The following is a 21,542-nucleotide window of genomic DNA, read 5'->3' on the forward strand; positions in this document are numbered from 1 at the left end:
TGAGAATAAATAGAAAGATCTATTTATGTGTTATTACACTGCTGAGGGCACTAATATACCTGTACAGCACTGCTTTATCTACCCCAAAGGCACCGACAATCAGATCTGCAAGGAGAGAAAGTGAGTTTAATGAAGACATCATCCATGAAGATAAGAGTGCTGATAGAGGCCTGGTGGTGGACTGTTCTCTGCAGTACCTGGGTAGCCGTTTTGATCCAGGTCTCTATTGCCTCGCAGAGCAAAGCCAAAACTGGCTGGGAACGAGCTGGAAGCCCATTGGCCAGAGAGAGTCTGAGTGGGCGTATCCATCAGTCCTCCAGCATGACCGTTATAAATGAGAACCAATCCCTGCTGGTCTTCTCCTCCGTAAGGGCAGCCAATGGCCATGTCTGATTGTAAACGGCAGCAACACACTGTTACATTCTTTTCTCAAAATCTGTATATACAACCTGTGTATGTATATTACATTCACAGCAATTTACAGTGAGCACAACACATTATGATTATATTGCTAAATCAGCAACTATAAACAATTATTGTTTTGGACTGGGGTAAGAGTTTTTTCATGGGCCAGTTAAGAAGTTAATGATTATTATCTTCAGGTGATTTGCTTTGTTTTATGGTGATTTACTTCATTAGATTTAGCAGAATCATGAGTGAATATAAGGTGACTCCTCCAGTAACTCAGTTGGAGCTGCCAAATACCTAGTTTTAAATGAGCGCTGGAGCATTAAATCAGTTGCTTTGACCATTATCATCAACAAAACATTCACTAGTTCCCGCTTCTCAAATGTGCGTCCTTGCTTTTTCCTGATTCATATCAGTCTGAACTTAATATTTTTCAGTTTTATGCTAAAGGTCAAACAAAACAAGAAATCTGAAGATGTCGTTGTGGATTCTGAGAAACTGTAATGCCATTTTCCAACATTTTTCCCTCAGTATTTCCCCTTAAGTATCGTCACGTTTATTATAGTATAAACTATTTATTAGGGCTGCAAATATCACTATTTTCATGAAAGATTAATCTCATTATAATTTCCCACGGCCCAAGATGATGTATATTTTGTCCAACCAACAGTAGAAAACCCAAAGATATTAGGTTTTCATGTTTGAAAGCAACAAATCCAACAAATTTGAGAGTGAAATCAGTCAATTTTGATGTTGTAGCCTCAATTTAAATCATGATGGCTGATTAAAACACTCCACTGAGCCCAGACTGATGAAACTTTTAACTCTTAAAGCAGGTCAGAGAGAAGAATCTTTGGGATACATCAGTGTGTAATTTATCCCATAGACCTTCACATAGCGTTTTAGTTTGAAAAATAATGAATAGTTAAATGAATATAAAAATCACTGCTGTCTAATTAATGCTATTACCATCCAACATTTAACTCATGCTGTATGTACCATTAAATCCATCTTGGTTGAGATCACCCAGTGGAGCCAGGGAGGAGCCAAATCGGCTGAAGGCCTGCTGACCGAGGAGGTGGGACTGGCTTGCCTCCAGCTGCAAAGGGCCCCTCTGGAGGTACACGTACACCTTTCCCAGCTCCTCCAGACGCCCGTTGGACCCTCGACGCATAAACATTGGAGCTCCCACCACCAGGTCATCCAGACTGGGGAGGCAAGCAAAGGCAAGAGTGAAATAATGTGGATAAAGGTGGAAGGAGAAGAGATATCTAAAAGTGTCTTATTTTCCCTAAATGAACCCCTTAAAGGAGCTATTTGTAAGTTTTGCTATTGCTACATAGCCAACATTAGCATTAACAGCTGTTTACTTACCAGTCTTGACAAGAGCTGCAGCTAGCATTGCATTGACAATACAAGCAGCACTACGTCTTCAGTGATTTGTTATCAGAAAGTGCTAAAACAGTCCAGCTGAACCGGGGATAGCTTGTTAGCTAGCTAACTTCAGCAGAAGAAAAGAAGTGATAGAAAATGAAGCAAAACAAGAGTTGACATTGCTGTTGCTTTCCACCAATAGAGACAGCTGTAGGTGAGTTTGATGCTGAACTCACAACATTTCTTAGTAACAGCTGTTAATGCTAACAGTTTTCTCCTTTTATTCATAGGAGTTATTTATAAGTTTTGCTATTGCTACATAGCTAATGTTAGCATTAACAGCTGTTTATTTACAAGAAGAAATCCTTTACCTGCAACAGCTGTCTCCAATGGCGGAAAGCAAGAGCAATGTTATGTCTTGTCTCTGCCCTGAAGGCAGATTGGAGGCTACAGTGAGTTTGGGGGCTAGCTGGTTATCATTCTAATTTGAGTAGAAAGAAAGATGTGATAGAGACAAGACATAACATTGCTCCCTTGCCACATGTAAACATGTTTTTAAAAGTCGTTTTTGTATTATTATATAAAAATCCCACTCCTCTTTCTATAAAACATAAAAATATTTTTGATTGCTCAACTTGAACTCAGGAGAAACTACTGTACTGAAAGTTGTGGACATTCAAATGATGAAGTGTCTAAAATCATGTCTGTCCCTGTGACTCACTGATACTAAGTGCAGTCTAAATTAGTCCGATGCATATTTTCTGAATCAGTTCTAAAGGGTGACAAACAGTCATTTTGGAGGGCTACACTGATACATTGAAAACATAACCAAAGAAAGTTCTCACGGTGTGATTCTACCAGGGCTGGAGAAGTGAAACAGGCAGAGGGGAGCTATATACAGAGAGAGAGTATAAAATATTTCAGCAGAAAGGGGAATTTTCATGACACATTACTGAGGGGACAGGATGAGCAAACAAGTGTGTGAGACTTTCAAAAGAGTCTTGCTGTTGACCTTTGTTTCAGTGACCTTACACTTCACTTTTAGTCTCCACATTTCTTCACCCACCTCAGCTCCTTTCCCCTACTTTTTTTTTTGCCAGCATCTGTGTCACCGTCACTCCACTCACTCACCCGTCGTTGTTGATGTCGGTGGCTGCCACTGCGTAGCCAAAGTAGGACCCCATCTGGAAAGTATTACAAACAAGACCCAGTTAGCCTGTAATCACACCATGCTGTATAGATCCCTTTTTTTCTTTCATTTTCTTTCTCCATGTCCTTTTTCCCTCTTGTACCTTCCACCACCACCCCCACAAGCTCTCCTCTTCAATCTCTCAATCCCACAATCCCCTGGGGTCTCCTCTTCTTCCTTTTCATGGAGCTCAGTGTTAGAGCTTCTGTAAGCTCCAGGAGAGGTAGGGGGTCTGGGGATCGGGGACTTGAACTCCTTTAAAACTTACTTGGAGAAAATACTCATGGGATTTGGGTTTTTCCGGTTTAATTTCATACATATGATAAATTAGGGTCAGGTTACAACCTTGGGTGATTCTCACTTTCCAAAGTGATTTGCAGTGCAGCTACACAGAAGTGAGTTTGGAGACCCTTGTGGAAAACAAAACTGAATACTGGCGTTGTCTTCCTGTACCACACATGCAACACAGCTCATATCAACATAAATCAAACCGAGGCTCGGGACAAAGTTCAAATCCACCATGATACCAGCACTGTTTTACCACACACATTCACACTCTGACATGATCAACACTTTCTGAACCAGCTGAATGTTCATCTGAGGTGAGTAGAGATCACCTAGCGATCCACCATTATTGATCACATTCCTTTGATTCTCTTTTTATCTCCACAGTAACAGGAACCAGAGCAGCCCACCTCACTCATGTGCCACTTTGGACACAAAGTGCCCTAGAAATAAAAGGGAACGCTATTTGGTATAAACAGTGTGGCAAAATCAGGTACTGCCAAGATGGTGACGGCGAGCAGCCCACTCTGAGCTTCAAAACCGCTCTTCAGAAACCTATGGGTAACATAACGCAGGCTACGTCCATTTTCATATACAGTCCATGATATTTAATCATATCACCCAACCATAGTATAAAGTATGCAATTTGGACATAGCATGGATTGTTAAGACAATGAAATGCAACTACAAAGAAAAAATTGCACATATCAATGTCTTGAAAACTTATTTATAAGTTTGATTCCCCAAATCAACAGGGCCTCCTGCACAAAGACCCTCTGGTGTGTTTTTGCAGCTGACTTTGACAGAGCAGTCCAAGCACCCACAGAGGGACCAGCGTTCACCAACAGAGCGCAGAGAGAGTTTACCTCAGATCACTCTCACTATGACCTAACAGTTTATTCAGCGCCCTCCGCCCTGAGACTGACACCACTGAACAGTCACTGATGACCTCCCACACCGAACGCACACAGCCACACACAGACACACTCAGGCACATGCTTCCCCTTGTGTCCATGGTCACATGCTCTTACAAGTTGCAATATGAAGCCTTGTTAAATTACACAAGAAAATAACAGACAAGGTTTTTGGTTCTTAAAACTACAAATATATCTTCTTATGGCTCAACACTAAAACATGAGCCTTCAATGGTAGCTATGGTAACCTGGGGATCATATCTGTTGTGCTCTTGTTTCCAAGTCAGTGGTGAACATTTCACACACTAAAATACACAGCAGATGACTAATTTGTTTGCTCTTAAGAAAGTTTCCAAAAATGGACCTGGCTGCTGCGTTAGTGTCATTTTGTTATCTGTTAAGTCATCTGTGGGTTATATTTAAAGCAACAGGACTAAAAGCCAAGCAAGTGTCTGACAGAGCAACGCCCCCTCTCTTGAGCACTCTCTATTTATTGTAAAAAAGCACATGCTGAATCAATACAGTGACAATATGAACACAATCCTGGTGCTCTTTCTGGGTTTGATTTACAGCTTTCAGAAGCCATGAGCTGTGCATACAGTAAGCTAGACCTCTGACCCTGGTATAGGCCTCCTCTCCACAGGGCAAATTCCTTCATCTTCAACACATGCCACTTTAAATGTGTACCCACATATGAAAATAGGGGCCAGGCTAAAGTACAGAAAATCTTCAGCCAGATGTGCACATACCTGCTCCCCTGTCAAGTTGAGCAGCGACTTCAGATCCCTTCCATTTAATATGGACACCTATTTTGAGACAAACAGAAGTCATTATTGATTACAAATTGTGGTTCATAATGCCAGAATACATTTACCTCATGTATGTTTATATGGATATTATTTCACTTTTATATTTTGCAGACTATTAGCACTGTAAAATGGTGTAAAATGAAAATGTTGGGACTCCTTACTAAACCATACAGCATGAGTCCTTTAGGAACTCCTGTGATGAAATCTGCAAAACAAAGAAAACGAGGCAAAAGTTATTTCAAATCAAGACCCATAACTAAGAATGCAATGCAATGTTGGATAAAGTTTGTGACCCACCACCAAAACCACAATTATCTGATTTTTTTTTTTTTTTTTTTCTATTCTTTGGGTTTCTAAACGTGCTTGCTTCCTGAAAGACTTAATAATCCCTTTCCGTTACAACACAGTCACGTGTGCCAAGACTGAGCAGTTAACTATTAGACTTGCAGGGGGAGTCAACACACTCTGTAGTCAGCCATGCATTTTGGCTCTCAGTACTGTAAATATGACCCTCACCTTCCTCATCGTCCCCGCTGAACTCACCACCAGCAACAGAGTAACCTGCAGGAGAGATGGAGGGTAAAAGTTGGAACAGAGAAAAACAACTGAGTTTGGAAATGGTGGATACAACATTACTGACATTACAAGTGACTTGAGTCTGTTTGAGCTTGGACTTGGTTATAACAGTAATTATTAGAAGCATAAAAACATGAAGCACTAGTGTATTATTTTTTGGTGGTTAGAACAAACCCACAAGCTTTAAGTGTAACATTTCATTTCATCATTTGACTGAAGCTCAATTGATTGATCATTAACACTGATATGACACATGGGTCAGATTAAATAGTCAGGGTGCAGTAGCAGGAAGTGCCAATCCAGGATTAGGAAAAAAAACTGAAACATCTACTGGAATTGAACAGTGACATGTGCTGATACATGTCCAAGACGCTGTGCTAGCTTGTCATCATGCGCTGCCACATTCATGGGAACATATTTTTAGGAGTGGGTGCTGCATATATAAGCAAAAAAGGTCTGTATGGGGTTGTAACAACATTGTAAATCACATCTCGAAAGCCCAACTAAATATGAACTTTAGTATTTTGTTCAGCTGATGGAATCCATGAAACACAGGACACTATACGAAACATAAGAAAAGAAAAGAACCGATCTTGAAAGCTCACGCCACTTGAAGTTATTGGACAAAAGATATTGTGGTTGACAGAGACCAGGAGAGATGGTAAGGTAAAAAAAGGTCTCTAAACAGTTTGCAGTTTAGAAAGTCAGCTGTTAGTGGACAGCTATTGAAGTGTCCAAAAGGGAAAGAATACATCCTCTGGGGAGCATGAACGTGATGAGAGAACTGAAGAAAAATCTGCAGATTTGATTTTAATACATTTTGTCAAGATGGTGACACTAGGGACGCCTCGGTGGCTTGCGTACCACATGGACTTAGTCCTAACCGCAGCGGCCATGGGTTCACATCCGACCCACGTCCCTTTGCTGCATGTCATCCCCTCTCTCTCTCCCTGACTTTCCTGTGTATATATCTGTCACTGTACTATCAAAAATAAAGGCAAAAATGCCCCCCAAAAAATATAACTTTAAGATGGTGGCAATAATGGTAAGGTGAATGGATCGCCGAAAACATTCAAATCCTCTGGGGACCATGCAAATCCACAGTAAATTTTTAATTCATTAACTTCTCAAACTTAATTCTCTGGGAACCATGAATATGTGTATCACATTTAATGGCATTCTGCTACTGAGATATGTTTCTTGGGGCCAAATTGTTAGACAGACAAACCAACCGACTTGGATCATGAGGTATAAAAACATACAGCTGTAGCTGTTGCAGTCCCACAATAGTAGTATAAGTAGTGTACTATAAGTAGTATAGTAGTACGTTCTCACCCAGGTAACTGTCGTCATAGCTCCCCTGCACCTGCTGGGTCTGAATCTGCCCGGCAACTGACAGCAGAAAATAAGAGGGGTAGTAGGCCTTAACAATCTCCTCTGTGGTGGCTGAGATCAGCTGACCTGCAGGATGGAAGGGTAACAGAGGGTTAAAGGTCAGAGGTTAAAATAAGACATGTGGCTTTTGAACTCCGGCTCATGAGTCATTCCACTGTAGTTCATTGACTGACAAAGATGACGGATCGATTTTCTGGATCCCTCAAAGGAAAAAATTGGAGGATATCTGCTGAAAAGCCACGCTGCTCCACATTCCTCTGAGCTCACCTTGCCAGTAAAAGCTGCCTGGTCCTCCAAGTACAACCCTCCCATCCTGTAACACACACAGCAGTAGCCAGAGCTGAGGAATCTGTGTGTCACCAGTTTCATCATGAGCTTCAAACAAACTCTGCAAGTCTGATCTACACAGTGTAATCTCCATTGCTTACATCAGCCGAAACAGAGAAACCGTGACTGTGTGATTATGTAGAAACACAAATATTTCTCTTACCTTAGTGAAGTCTGCACTGAATCCACCCTGACAATAACCCTGTCCTGCAGGTCCATGTCTTTCTGCAAGGAACAGCACCAAAACATGGCAAGCTAATACATTTTCTGTTGCTCACAAACACCAAAAGAAAAAACATTCTGTTCTTGTGAAGGCAGCATTTAATTGTTCATTATCCCAAAGCTCAACTTCATTTGAACAACAGAGGAAAGCACACACAAAAATAATCAACTACCACAACTATTTCTTTTTATATTGCATGATCTGCTTTCTGTAGCAGCTTTGCTTATGGCTTTACCATTGCCTGGCAACTGTTTTGACGATCTACTTCTGTTAATGAGTTTAAAGAGCTGACCTAAATTAAAGACAGAAACCTTTATAAGATATGCAGGTAGGGGTATTTAGAATATGTGACACAAACATATTTTAGGCTAGCTGTAAAAATGCCAGTAAACAAATAAAAACAAAAAAGAATGTGCAAGACAAATCCTAAACTAGAACCTTCTCTTCTCCTCGATGTGTCCACAGGTTGTTTTTAGCCTGGATTTGTTCAAATCTGGCAAAAAAGCACCATCAAAGGTATGCTGAGTTAGCAGCATTGATGTGCAGGCAGCTACCACTGGATTACTCTGAGACTGGAGAAAATTTAAAGATGTGAGGCAAGTTCTGGAGTTTTAGAGACTGCCTTTTTTTTTATATGTCTGAATCATGTCTTTGGGAGTTATGAGGGTTTTAAAGTTTGTCATTTGCCTCCATGAGCTGGTTGTCACAGCAACTGCTTCTGCTGCAGAAACACTGCTCATGTTGCTCCATGTCGGTTGGATTAAGGTGAGTTTGCTAACACTCAACTTGGTGGCGGCTGTGTATTTCTGGCATCGGGTGTCATGAATGCAGCTTTAAATCCTCTGGAGGTCAGCTGTATGTGCAGAAACTCACCTGTTCGACAGGGTGCGTACTCAACAAAAGTTTTGAGGCTGTCTACAGAGAGGTAGCAGGTTCCTGTAACATCAGCAAAGGGCGTGTCGTGTTCAGTCCTCCAGTAATACCTGGGAGCACAAGCCTGGAGAGAACAGAGAGACAGCTCAGCGACAAAAGAAACTACTTGTGTTTTCTAGCTTAGGAGCGTTAAATTGACCCTAAACTCCTTCCTTGAAAATCAATTGTGCAATCAAAGCTTAGCAAATGTAACTAGTCAGAAAATCTGTCATGGTTTTCAAGCTGCGCTTCTAGCTGGGTACCAATTCACGGGCCGTATCCTTTGGAGGCTGCATTTGAAGACCGATTGCATCACCGTGGCACGACCAGGCTGTCCCATTTCAAAGGCTCCTTCAAATAAAATGTGGCCTTCTTCTCCTGGGCAACGAAGGCTCCAACGGGTGGATCCTTCATAGCCTGACCTATCCCAAGGTTCATTGCGCAGCGATAGTGAAAATACTATGGCAGCAAGCAGCACCGACAGAGAGCCTGAAGATTACACTTTTAAATGTAAGTTTTGGGTTTCAGCTCATCTCAACAGCCAACGGTACAACTGTTAAAACCAAGGGCCTTAAAACTGCAAGCTTTTGTAAAAATAAAAGTTATGTGTTGTCAAAGTTGCTAGGCAACAGGAACAGCACTTGGTAAGGGCGGGCACAGCTGGTGACTCAAAGCAAGAATTCTCTGTAGACCAGACCGTCTCATTTCTGTTCGGTCTTCGTGGTCTACGGCGGCTACGAAGGGCCACACCTTCATAGATGACGTCCTCCGGAGGACACAGCTCATGTTTCCACGTCCTCTACATGAATTATCAACCAGTCACGATGTTGACTTTTTGCCTGTGACATGTAAGGTTTTACTCTTTGTTTGTTTTTTTGCATTCTTGTGAGTTAACACTGCATACGTGCAACCTCCATGATCCTTTGCCACATGGAGCCCTTTTAAAATATTCCTACTTGTGTGATACCAATGAAAGTCTCTTGTCTGAGTATAATGTGTAATAAAACATATCAATGATACATTTGTTCTAAGAAATTGTTCAGATAGCAAGTAGCCTCATGTAGGTAAATCATCCAGACTGACCGACAATCATTCTTACCAGGATGCTGTTGCCATGGGAACGCACAATAGCTCCAAACCACTGATGGGACTTGAACTCAACCTGAGTGTTCACATCATTAACATAAAAATATCGATCACCTGGAAGAAAAAAAAAGAATATGTAGAAAGCATGTTTACCCACATGTGTAAGCAGCACTTTAATAACTGGAAATTTTATAATCGCTACACTGTTTTTACTTCTCTGGGACTTGGAGGAAACTTCAGTGATGTCAGGAGTTGCTATTCTAACTAAGTCAAAGATCCCCCTGTCATCATTTTGCGCTGTCAGGGCTTCATTTGAGAGCCTTCCCCACATGTTCTTGGCTTTTTACATGGATATTTTATGGCCTTGTTCCCGGGGTCTGCAGTCTTAATCCATCCTCCATGCTATGGCAGACATCAAACAGCTCAAAGGGACTTGGACCTTGTTGTTACTGTAACCCAAACGGCTGTACTTCATTGTCAGGATCTGTTTTAAGAAGAGGCCCTGGCAGTACGAAGGCATGGAGCGGTGATGAGGGATGGGGGTGGTGGTGTGTGTGTGTGTGTATGTGTGTGTGTGTTTGGGTGTGTGTCTGTGTGTGTGTGTGTGTGTGTGTGTGTGTGAGTGTGTGTTCAGTAACATTACGCCTGTATGATTTTTACTTTCAACAACACAGTGTTAATAATTAATTTGGAAAAATAAGGCATTGATATTTTTACTTTGCTTACTGCTCCTCTTGAGCCAGGTAAGCCAGCCAGGCTGCTTTTATGGAACACTGTAAAAGCGAGTTTCTGACTTGGAAAAACAGTTCACATCCTTATTCAAGTACTAAATGAAAGTTTGTGATGCTGAGATTTGCTGTCAGTCCTAATTTCTTCTACATGCTTGATCACACCTACAGTGAAAAAAAGTAATCAAACATTTTTTGCCATTCAACATCATTGAAATGTCACTCAACAAAAACTGACGCCTTCAATGTCCCTGAAAGAGAAAGTCTGTCTAGTTCTTGTTTGAGCACTTGAGAATATTTAAATCATACTAAAAATGTGCCTGTAACTGCGTAAGTTTAACTGTGGTATATACTTTCTGATATATGTGCCTGCTGTCTGTAGCAGAGTGGTGACATTAAACTGTCCTGGCTGCAGCTCAGTGCGTCTGTTTGGTTGATGGAGTCTGGCCTGTGTCCTCAAACACACCATGAATCCTGAGGCCTGTGATGGGAAATGCAAGACTACTGAATGTAAAAGCATGTGTGCGTAGACATATTTGAGCATGTGAACATACTCAAAGTGTGGTTCTACACCCTTTTTCACAATGTATCGCGTTTCAGAGACAGTTTGTGTTTGTAAACATTTTGTAGGTATATGTTTATGTAGGCAGGGTTTTTGCACAGTCTGGGTAAACCACCATTCGATATCAGCATGTGTGACTGCGTACGATAATTTCGACCCTGTGATCCTCAAACGGCGATCCTTATCACTTCCTGCCTTTGTGATGTAAGTGATTATTTTCCTGGCATTGCCGGGGGCAGCCCAGACCCTCTGGGGTCCTTGTCCCCTTAATGACTCTTCCCTAATTAAAGAGCGCTCACAACATCGGGCCCGAGTCCAGCAGGAAATCAAAGCGCTGTGAAAACACTGCAAACACAGCCTGTGCCCCAAAATGGAGACCTCACAGAGGGGCGGAGTGGAGGAAAGCCTCAGCCACCACTAAAACACAGGAGAGACATCAAAGCCTGGGTTCAATCAGCACAGAGAGGTGTTGGATTAGGAGCCGTAAGATGGCAGGGAGCTGCACTTCTGACCTCAGGGTCAACCACAGCGGTGCTTAACACGGGATGCTACCTATAGCTACAGCCACTTTTATGGCTGGTTAGAGACAGCTGAGAGTTTATACTGCACAGTCTCGTCTCAACTGTTTAACAGTCCTGTTAGGGAAAGGGACATTTTTATATCCTGGAACAATGTGAGTTACCAACTGCTGCTGTGATTATGATGTAGGGAAAATTGTCTCCCTTGGGTTCTAAATATAGAGCTTGAATCTTCACAGATCACATTTTTATCCATGTGGTTAAAAAGAGACTGACCATCAATTTAGGTTTAACAAGACACCCTACCTTGCTTGTCAAAGTTGATAATGCTGCAGTTAGTTTGGCTCCAGGGGCACAAGTACACAGCTCCTCCTTCAGTGATGTCGGGTTGGCTGGTGTTGGCTTTTGGAGCACCGATCAAAACACTGATACTAGATGGAAGAAAAGACAAATAAATCTTACATAATGTGAAGAAGATTATACCAAGAAACATCTGTTAAAAATATATAATTAAAAGGTTTTGGCGTAGACACGGCTGATGAAATAAATATTATTACTGCTCCAAAGGTTAAACTCTATGATTAATGTCACATCAAGTTAAGCATTACCTCTGCTACCTCAGCATGAAGTCTAATTCAGCATTGAAATCCCTTATTGCCTGCTAAAGACTGAATTTAATAACCAGTGTAGACAGAGGAGCCTTTTGGAGAAGCCAAAAACACTGTAGCTACTACATGATGCCAAATAAAGAATTATTCTTCACTATCAAAGCCATATTTGTGTCAACGTTCTCAGTGTCTCAGTGTCTTGTACTGTGTAATGAGTCCAACAGAAGCACAATCATTTCACTTTGTGAGCCACACATATAAAGTGAAGTTTCTACTCCTCGCACTGTGAGTAAGCTAGCTTTCTTAACGCTCCTTCTGGCCTTTTATTTGGCCCAACTCCTGAGTGAAAAATCTGACATTTTAGCTACTAAATGTTCCCCTGTGTTCACCAGCTAGTCGCTAAGTATGTCCATCTGCTGTTGGTGCTGAACAGGTAGTGTACAGTCAGTTTTTGAAAAGCTTGCTTGCTGAAAACAACAGCCTGCTGATGGAAGTTGTGACAATGCAACCAAAACAGTAAATCTACAGGTTGTAAAACCAAAAGAGTTTGCTGAAAGACACTAAAATCTCAGTAGAGCCGAGGGGGACTGCAGAGTCGTGTGATAATTCTCTGTGAGTTCGCCACTTTCGACCCCTTTCACATTTTGCGCAGTTATTTCATCCATTGTAAACATACAAATAGCAACTAGAGCAGCTTTGAAGTTAGCATGCTTCTTGTTCTGCAACAGTTGGCTGAGAGATTACATGTCATACTGGGCCTCCATGAAACCTGAATGGTGGTGACACGACAAAATGCAATTACTGTCGCTCTTTTTAGCTTAATGAATGACAATCATCCTTGATCCTTGAAATTCTTGTCTGGTGATTTGGTCTGGTCTTTGTTTAGGTGGCACTGTCATCAAGACGTAGTATGTGGTAATCTAAGTCTTCTGACAATGAAGACAGGCTATTTCATTTGAAATGTAGCTCTGCAGCTGAAGGGCTCAATTCTCTACTATTTCCATAAAGTTTTTTAAAGGTTCCATATAATATAAAAGTAGATGTCTATGTGTTGATGGATTATAAAGCAGGTCTAGGTTCTATATTAATACTGTGAAAGTATCAAAGCCTCAGTCCACAGAGAAATGCACACAGCCTGTATTCAGAAACTAAGCCTTAAAACCAGCCATCAGGACTTCTGTAACTTTGTGATGTCACAACAAAGCAATCACCACTCTCAGCCATGCCCTAAACCCCACCCATCTGGACCCATTATCCAGCTTTGCAGGATTTGGTTTCTCTGGGAGTAAATCTGCTATATTTTTATTGGATCACTCAGAAAATAGTCAGCCAATCAGACGAGAGGCTCAGAGAGGAGTTTGAGATGGTTTTATGTTCTTAAAAACACAAATATATCTTCTTATGGACACAAATAAAACAATGGGAAAGTATAAAATATGGAGCTTTAAAAATGTACTTATCAAAACTGCCCTGCCAAGATAGCCACCTATCTGCTGGTTAGCTAGGAAGGTGGTTTTAAGCATTTCTCCAGATGCTTTCAGAAGAAAATGTGTGAGCAAGAGACTAAACAAGAACTATCTGGAGATATTTCTGCATATTTTCACTTAATGACAGTCTGGAAATGAATCAATGGCGAGAACGCACCAGAGTGAGATAAAGCAAAACACATGCTACAGCTAAACATGATCACTGCATGTGTTTGCATGTAAGTGTGAATATCATGCAAATATAAATAAGCAAGGGTATGTATATGTGAGTGTGTATTACAAACCAGATTTCAGACAGCCCTGCTAAAAAGGCCTGGCCCACAGAGAATGGCACAACTTAAGACATTGGTGACTGATGACATTAGCAGAGATCAGACAGACGCTGTACTCCCCCCATCCCCCAAAATGTCTGGAGAGCAGAAGAGGAATATTTACATGGCTGGATAAGCTTTCCTTATAAACCACTCACTCCACAACCCCTCAGCCAACAGAGTGCAGGCTTTTTCTTTCAAAGGTATACGACTTTTAACCACCCGCCACCCCCTGTGATCTCTGCACATGTGGACTTGTAATATATACCTTGAGTCAATTAAAGGCACTTGTAATGAAAACTTAACATCCAACAATGGCCTCCTTAATAAGATGATTGTATCAGCGGCATGATGGATGCGTCTGTGGAGACCTGAAATCATGATTCCTTTCCTGTAACTCACATTCGACATGAACATCTGCAAACAAGAGGAATGGCTTATAGGCACAGCAAGGTCAAAGATGCAACCTGTAATTTTAAGGATTTATGGGCTCCACTGAATGCATTTACATGGCCACATTATTGTGAAATAAGTCATATCCTAAAGGTAGGTCTTAGTTTAACTGTTGATAGGCATCAGACCTACTACAAACATTTCTTCTGCATAAAATAATGGTTCTTCTTTAAGACTTTCTCTAATAATTCATTTTCTCTAAAGTACTGAGTAGTTTTTTAAAATTATTTAAAGAACCAGTGTGCAGGATTTAGGGGGATCAACTGTCAGAAATTCAATATATTATTCATAATTCTCTTTTCATTAGTGTATAATCACCTGAAATTAAGAAATGTTGTGTTTTTGTTATCTTAGAATGAGCACTTCATATCTACATAGGGAGCAGGTCCTGTTCTACAGAGCTCGCTATGTTGCACCATCATGTTTCTACAGTAGCCCAGAATGATCTGCAAAAAAAATCATATCGCAATTGCAATATTAGTCACAATTTGAGTGGGAATAGCAATTTTTGCATTTCATTTTCACCCCCAAAAAAATACTGAAATGATGATGATGTGATTTTTGTTGGGTCTTGTAACAAGGTGTTTAGCACCCCAACACTTCATTTATGGTATGTTGTGACGCATTTTACCTTTATCAAAAATATGTGATTTGAATATTGCACTTGGCCATATTGCCATTTCGATAATATTCAATTAATTGTTCAGCCCTATTTTACAGAAGCCCAGAATGGACAAAGAAAACACTGGCACTATAGATGGCTTTTGGACACACTTGGAAAGAGATGCCTAAATCCTGGACACTGGTCCTTTAAAACGAACAGGACAATCACTCTAGCTGAACTGCTCACAATGTGTAGTCATAAAGGGCAAAAGCCATAACGATAACCACTGATGTGTAATGATATGATCTTCCATAACATTCAGTAAGGAACACAATATACGTCCATGGAAACCAGCAGAGCTCCTCTATCCCAGTTAACCCTGTTCAGGGTTCTCAAGATTTTATCTGACTTATTACCATCATGACCTCTCAAATATCTGCTATATTTGGTTAACATGTAAATACACTCATTAAACTCATACATATGTGGGTGGCCCAGAATTATCTGACAAAATACTCACTGACTGTGTTTCCTTTCCTCTCGTCTCAACCATGAGATCATGAGTGAATCATAAATAACAACAGAGCTGTGATCATTTCTGTAGTATTTTACTCAAATGCAGAGCTCACAGACAGGTTGGTAAATATAAAGAGGTTCACTGGCATCAGGTCACAAGATTACAGTAGCTGTGTCCCAAAGTATTGGAAAAACTTTGACCCGAAGGTCAGGGGATAAAGGTTTTTGCACTTCAGTGTCTGGAGATAATGAACATCTGAACCAAATTTAACAGAAGCCAATCCAGTTACTGTGAAGATATTTCACTAAAAACGAAAAATATCAAGCTTGTCATGGTGCTAAAGAAAAAGCATCCGTGGATTCATCTTCTGGAAATTATGAGCATCTGTAGAACATTTTATGGCTATCAACATTTCAGTGTGAACTGTACAGTAATGTCGTCCCACAATCAATTCACTAATGCAAAAAAATTTAATTAAGTTCATTTAGTGGTAAACCAGCCAAAGGATGATCTTGGTAAACAAAAAATGATGTAATAAATCTCTGAGTTTTTTCTCTTTGAGGAGTTTCATTGCCAGTGACAAACTAAAGTTGCAGTTTGATTGATAACGGCTCATTTCATACTAGTACAAAACGGCCAATTATGTTGATTTTTCTGTATCATAACTTCAAAAACAGTATACTACAGTAATAGGTATATAAACCACACTACATACAATTACAGTGTAGTGCAGAACTGGGACACAGCTCATTATTTAAGGTGGGTTTTCCAATTTCTTTCGGTCCACTTTTGGACCTAGTCAAAGAAAGCACATAGCCCTGATGATTACAGTAAAAATAAACATAAAATGTCTTTCCCACTTACCAAAAGAAAAAAAAAAAGAAAAAAATCACTCAGTCAATTATTTCCAGCCAAGTTAATGTGCTGAAACGTTCCAAACCTCACTCACATTTTACTCAGTTGTGATTATCTCAAAATTGGTCAAAGTGAAGTGAATGAGTCTTGGAAAACCCCTCATCAGTGATAGTGTACAAGCTGCCCAGTCTGCAATGTCTCTCATTACCGTCTGAATACTTGCACTGTACTAACAGAAAACATACTTCACTTACATTAATCTGCTGTGTATTTATTAACCACAGCCTGATACACCTGATATGAGGGAGGCTCTAACACACTACCAGACCTCTTGACTTAAGCTGGACACGTTTGCTGAGACAGTGCAAACAGTGATGGCACAGTGAGCAGCAGGAGCAACTCTTAACAGTCAAAACAGTCCAGTAATTGTCAGGCATGACAACCAGCAGAAACGATCCCATCAGCAGAAAGAAAACATCTCCCTCATATAGGAAAGCATCCTTTTCCTGCTGCGTTGTTTACCCACCACAAAACAAGAAGCACTATATTCACATGGAGATGTTCAGCAATAATTGTGAGCTGTCAGTATGTGTGAATTTGGTCAAAAACAAAGTGTGGTGTTGTTCATTGTAAGCAAAACTATTGCAGGCAGAAATGGGCTTAGTCTGTACAAACTGGTCTAAATCAACATGTCAGTAATTACTCCACAACATGTTCTCTAGCTGCCAGAGGCTTAGTTAAGCAAACTGAGAGAATCTTAACCAATTTCCTCACAGGAAAATATCTACATTCATTAAACCAACATTGCTTTCACTGTTTGAGCCCTCAAGGATGTTAGTGAGGGAAAAACTGAGGCTGAGAGAGTTGATAAGGTGTAACTGGGATTTATAAGGCAAAGATCTCAGCGGTTTAACCTTTTACAGGCGCAGCAGCGCACATACCTTTCAAATAATGGCCGCTACAAGCAGGTTATCATAGAACAGATAAGGAACAGTTGATATGCACAGGATTCCTGTCATCATTTATACAGAGCTTTATGGTGATGTAAAACATCCTCCTGAGATTCTCAGCTCCCGAGCACCACAGCTGTGAACAGCTGGCTGCGAGGACAAGCCGTGATGTATTTGACAGGGTGTGTTTCAGTTAGCTCGTTCGCCAGATAACTTTATGCCTACTGTACTGTACTGGACAGCTAGACACCATTGTCTTAGAGTAGAGTAAAGAAGAGTTCAGCACCATGGAAGAAAAATACACTTTTTTTTTTCAAATTCTGAAAAGCTGTTGTTTTCAGTTTCAGTGTGTTAAGTTTTTAATTCTTACCTTTATCCTATATTGGTTACGCTAATGCAATAATGTACATTAATATCTATATGGTACTGAGTCTGACTACTCTTTTATACTGATACTAACAGAGCATCATATTTCGCTTATATATTGTTTTGAATGTCAAATCTCCAAAGTAACAAAAGCTGTTAGATGAAAGAAACTGAGCAAGTGAGTTTGAGCTACACCAGTTTACAGTTTATGTTTTACAATTTACGCCAAAAATTATCAGTGTGACATCTGAAAGGAAATGTGGATGAAGCTAACGGCTAGCACTGCGATTGTGCTAAATTTCACTAGTTAACAGTGGCCTATTAACTATCAAACACGGACAACAGACAAGATCATGGACCGCTGGCTTAAGAGCAGGTCAATTAAAAGAAAATCTAATGAAACCTCCAACACAACAGGCACAAGCAGGCAAGTCTTATGTTTTACTGGTAATGCAGTCGCCACGAGTGAGACCTGTAGTGCGTTGATGACATCCAGCCTGTTCATATGTGTGATAATGTTGATGCTACATGAATAGCTCAAGTTGTTGCTGCAGTGTGTGAGGCATAGGGGTTGTCAATAATCAAAACTAAATCCCAGGTGCTATTATTCTGCACAAGCTCACCACAATACTACTGAAGCAGTTAGGCCTAGGTCCCATTGGTTGTGGGCAGTTAGGTGGTCTGTGAATTACATTTTACTGGTTAAGTCCCTGGTCTGAAAGAGTTTGAGAAGCACTAAAATACAGAGGAGTCCCAAAGTCAGCTCTTTTTGAAAAAGACAAGTAAAACATTAACATGTTATTTTGTATGAAAATATAAAATATTGGAATGTAACATCCAAGTCAAACAATATAACTGATAATGTTGGAAATACTTCAACCCCTAAAAACCCTCTGGGTTTTGCAGAGATTGCTGGTTATATATTTTTTGAAAAATCAGATACATGGCTCTGTGAATACAATGATACATGAGAGGCACTGGGAACTGGGGCTTGTCTGTGTGCAGCTTATATATGGAGCTCCATGGAGCCATCAGCCTTAGTCGATACACTTCACACCTCATTCATATCTAGGCTACTTTGAATAATGATTATGTGTGTGTGTTTGTTAGCCAAAACAGGTGATGGTAGCGTACATGCTGTGTCTGTTTGATCTTCCACTTTATCTCACACAGCACTTCCTCGTCTGTCGACAAAAAACCACCAGGAAACTCCAACTGTCCTTTCAGTTTATATTCACAAGAAGATTAGAGTATTTCTTACTTTGCTGCTGGTTAACCCCCTACTCTCTAAATCACACACACACACACACACACGCACACACACACACACACACACACACACACACACACACACACATACACACACACAGACTAGTATGTCTGTTTCCAATCATACTCAGGCTGGAATCCAGCGTGTGTGTGTGTGTGTGTGTGTGTGTGTGTGTAATGAGACAGACTAAAAACCCATACTTAACTTATAAATTATTCTAGGTTTCAGTGCAAACACATCCACAACCCTACACTTAGCCTATATACCGACAAGCTCATCACTGTAAGCTGAATGTTGACTTCATAAAAAGTTATGTATATGATTATAATAGTAGTAGTCAATGCAATATTACAGATATGGTAGGATATAAAAAATATTAAATCTGTAAAACTGAATCTTTAGAAGCACAGACACAACTAGACTATAGGAATAGTATGTAGTGGCATAACATTATAAGGATTATAAGGAGCCATAAGTGAGAATAAAATAAACTGCAGTGTAGTCATAAAGAGTCTATAAGACTGTATAAATATGGTGATTCCATATGGCAGTCCTTCTCACAGTGGAGCCTCTGGAGAGCCTCAGGGCTCCTTGAGGGGGTTCCTGGGGGTCCCCAGTAAAAATATGATTTTTTTTTACTTTTATTACAGCCTACTATCCTATAACTTCATCAGTAAGTAACACAATGACAGAATGTATGACTATTTTGGTCATGGGTTTCAAGGACACTCTTATCAAATGGGGGACCCTGGACTATATCTTATCAAATGGGGGTTTGTGGGTCCTTGATGTGAAAACGTTTGAGAACCACCGACATTAGAGTCAATATCTAAAGGTAAAATGAATTACCACTGAAAAGGTCAGTTACTCTTTCATGTACTTCATATAATCCCTATTGTGATATGAAAAGAGTGAGAATGCTCTAAACTGTCCAACATTGACCTGGGGGAGAACATGAAGCTTCGTGGTGATGGCAGAGACTTTACCTGGATGAGTTAGTGAAGAACTCCACTGAATAGCCGAAATAACTTCCCTGTGGTCCGGAGAAAACCACGCGCGTCTCAGTGTCCAGGTTAAAAGCTGCGCACAACTGCACCAAGACCACCACTACAGGTACAAGCAGCACGGCGCAATGGCAACATTTTCCCCCTGACCGGGAAGGTGAAGGTCCAGGAACGGTGCCCATCTCTGCTTCTGCGCGTCTCTTCTTTCATTGAACAGCCGCAGCGCAAAACACATCATCCGTGCTGGTCCTTAATGTGGGACAGTTTGGGTCGGACTCATAGAACCGGCGTCCTGGATAATCCCCTCAGCTCCGACAGCTCCAGTGTACTGATCCAGAGTTAGTGGTGAAATGTAAAGAAAGGCAGGACTGAGTCAGAGAGAGAGAGAGAGAGAGAGAGAGAGGGTGGGCAAGAGAGGGAGGGAAAGAAGGAGGAGAGGGGGATCATTGCGACCTCACTTTGGGGTGGAGCTTTAGATATTACCAGACAATCTGGTCTCCAAAGAAAAAGAAGAAAAAGAAAAAAAAAAAGAAATGCTGTAAAACACGACAAGACACAGAGTCACGAATATCACAGCAAAACCTCCAGTATGGGTTCAAATCTTTTATTAGACTAATGTGAAAGGAGACAGAACATCACAATGGAATATGATATGGTCAATAAAAACTCACAATTTATCTGCATGTTATATAATATACTAAAGGGAGATGGCAGTAAACATGGTGAGGCTCTATTCATTCCATCGCAAGATGAATGATCTTTAAAGTTTGCAGTGGAAGATGTTTTAATATGTCATAACAGGAAAATCTCAATCATGGCTGTGTCCCATGTAGGTGAGCCAGGTCCAGTGCTGTGGGATTGTCACTGGAAAGACTTGACAGGGACAATGAATAGAACTCATACTCAACCTCATACTGACTTGTGATGGTATTTTCCCATGCGGTCTTGTTTCTGTTTCTTCTCGTTATAGTTACATATATTATAGTAATTGTTTCGCACCACTTGCTTTATTTTTCTTTATGTGTACAGTTGTCTCGCACTTGTTGTGTGTTCTTTGTAGTGTATTTCTGTGTTTGTTCAATGGGCCTTTTAAATTGTGCCCTGGGGACAAATAATGTTAATTGAGTTGAATTGAATTGACTCAGGACTTCCCAGACAAGATTTGACACTTAGGTCAGACTTTGATCTTCCTGAATAATTGTGTATAACTTGCTACATGTTATGATTCGTATTAAACAACCGTGATGAAGCCCACTGAAGACAATAATGCCATGTAAGGTGGTTCCAATTGTTTCCCTGCTTTAAAAATGTGAGTTAACTGAACGAAACTTGAACATTTTATCCAAAGTCTGGATTCTTGTAATGTAAAACAAAGAGAGTTAAGTTCACCAAAGTTCATAGATAGTTCAAATTACAGTCGGTGTCAGGCTTTGAGACAATAATCTGGTGCAACACGGGGAAAGAAGTTACTATGCAGTGCATGAAAATTGCCTGGGGATGTATTCAAGCAATCTATGACCTCTATTGACAATAAGTATGAACTGCAACATGTCATGTGAAAACCTTTAACAAGACTTCTGTAGAAGTTTGTAGTATACACCCACTTTTTAATAGGTCTGGTGCAAGCAGTGTAGTAATGAGGTAATATTTTATATCATGATGTTAAACATAAACAAAGGTGTGAAGGTTTATTCCCTTTTGCAGCACGGACAACATTTCCAAACACTAAATTCAAATTACTTCTTCTCTCATCTTTGTCGTTGCTGTTTGGCAACAAATGGAAGCAGCAGAACTTGTGGGTACCCTGACAG

General features: G+C 40.5%; 1 protein-coding gene across 1 annotated transcript in view; it reads right to left on the reverse strand.

Moving 5' to 3' along the window:
* Positions 1–20,062, reverse strand: part of LOC130187583 (integrin alpha-5-like) — a 42,593-nt gene extending 22,531 nt beyond the window's left edge. The window contains exons 1-14 of the mRNA XM_056405308.1: positions 19,714–20,062; positions 11,613–11,737; positions 9,512–9,612; positions 8,374–8,497; positions 7,441–7,502; positions 7,218–7,263; positions 6,891–7,016; positions 5,496–5,540; positions 5,141–5,184; positions 4,920–4,976; positions 2,914–2,966; positions 1,408–1,616; positions 198–389; positions 60–105 (exon numbers count right to left, since the gene is read on the reverse strand). Of these exons, the coding sequence (XP_056261283.1) occupies positions 60–105; positions 198–389; positions 1,408–1,616; positions 2,914–2,966; positions 4,920–4,976; positions 5,141–5,184; positions 5,496–5,540; positions 6,891–7,016; positions 7,218–7,263; positions 7,441–7,502; positions 8,374–8,497; positions 9,512–9,612; positions 11,613–11,737; positions 19,714–19,913 (1,430 nt within the window). The 5' untranslated portion in view covers positions 19,914–20,062. The remainder of the gene's footprint in view (positions 1–59; positions 106–197; positions 390–1,407; positions 1,617–2,913; positions 2,967–4,919; positions 4,977–5,140; positions 5,185–5,495; positions 5,541–6,890; positions 7,017–7,217; positions 7,264–7,440; positions 7,503–8,373; positions 8,498–9,511; positions 9,613–11,612; positions 11,738–19,713) is intronic.
* Between the last annotated feature and the right edge of the window lie 1,480 nt (positions 20,063–21,542).

Source organism: Seriola aureovittata, chromosome 2, assembly GCF_021018895.1.
Source record: "Seriola aureovittata isolate HTS-2021-v1 ecotype China chromosome 2, ASM2101889v1, whole genome shotgun sequence".
In the NCBI taxonomy this organism is placed as follows: Eukaryota; Metazoa; Chordata; class Actinopteri; order Carangiformes; family Carangidae; genus Seriola; species Seriola aureovittata.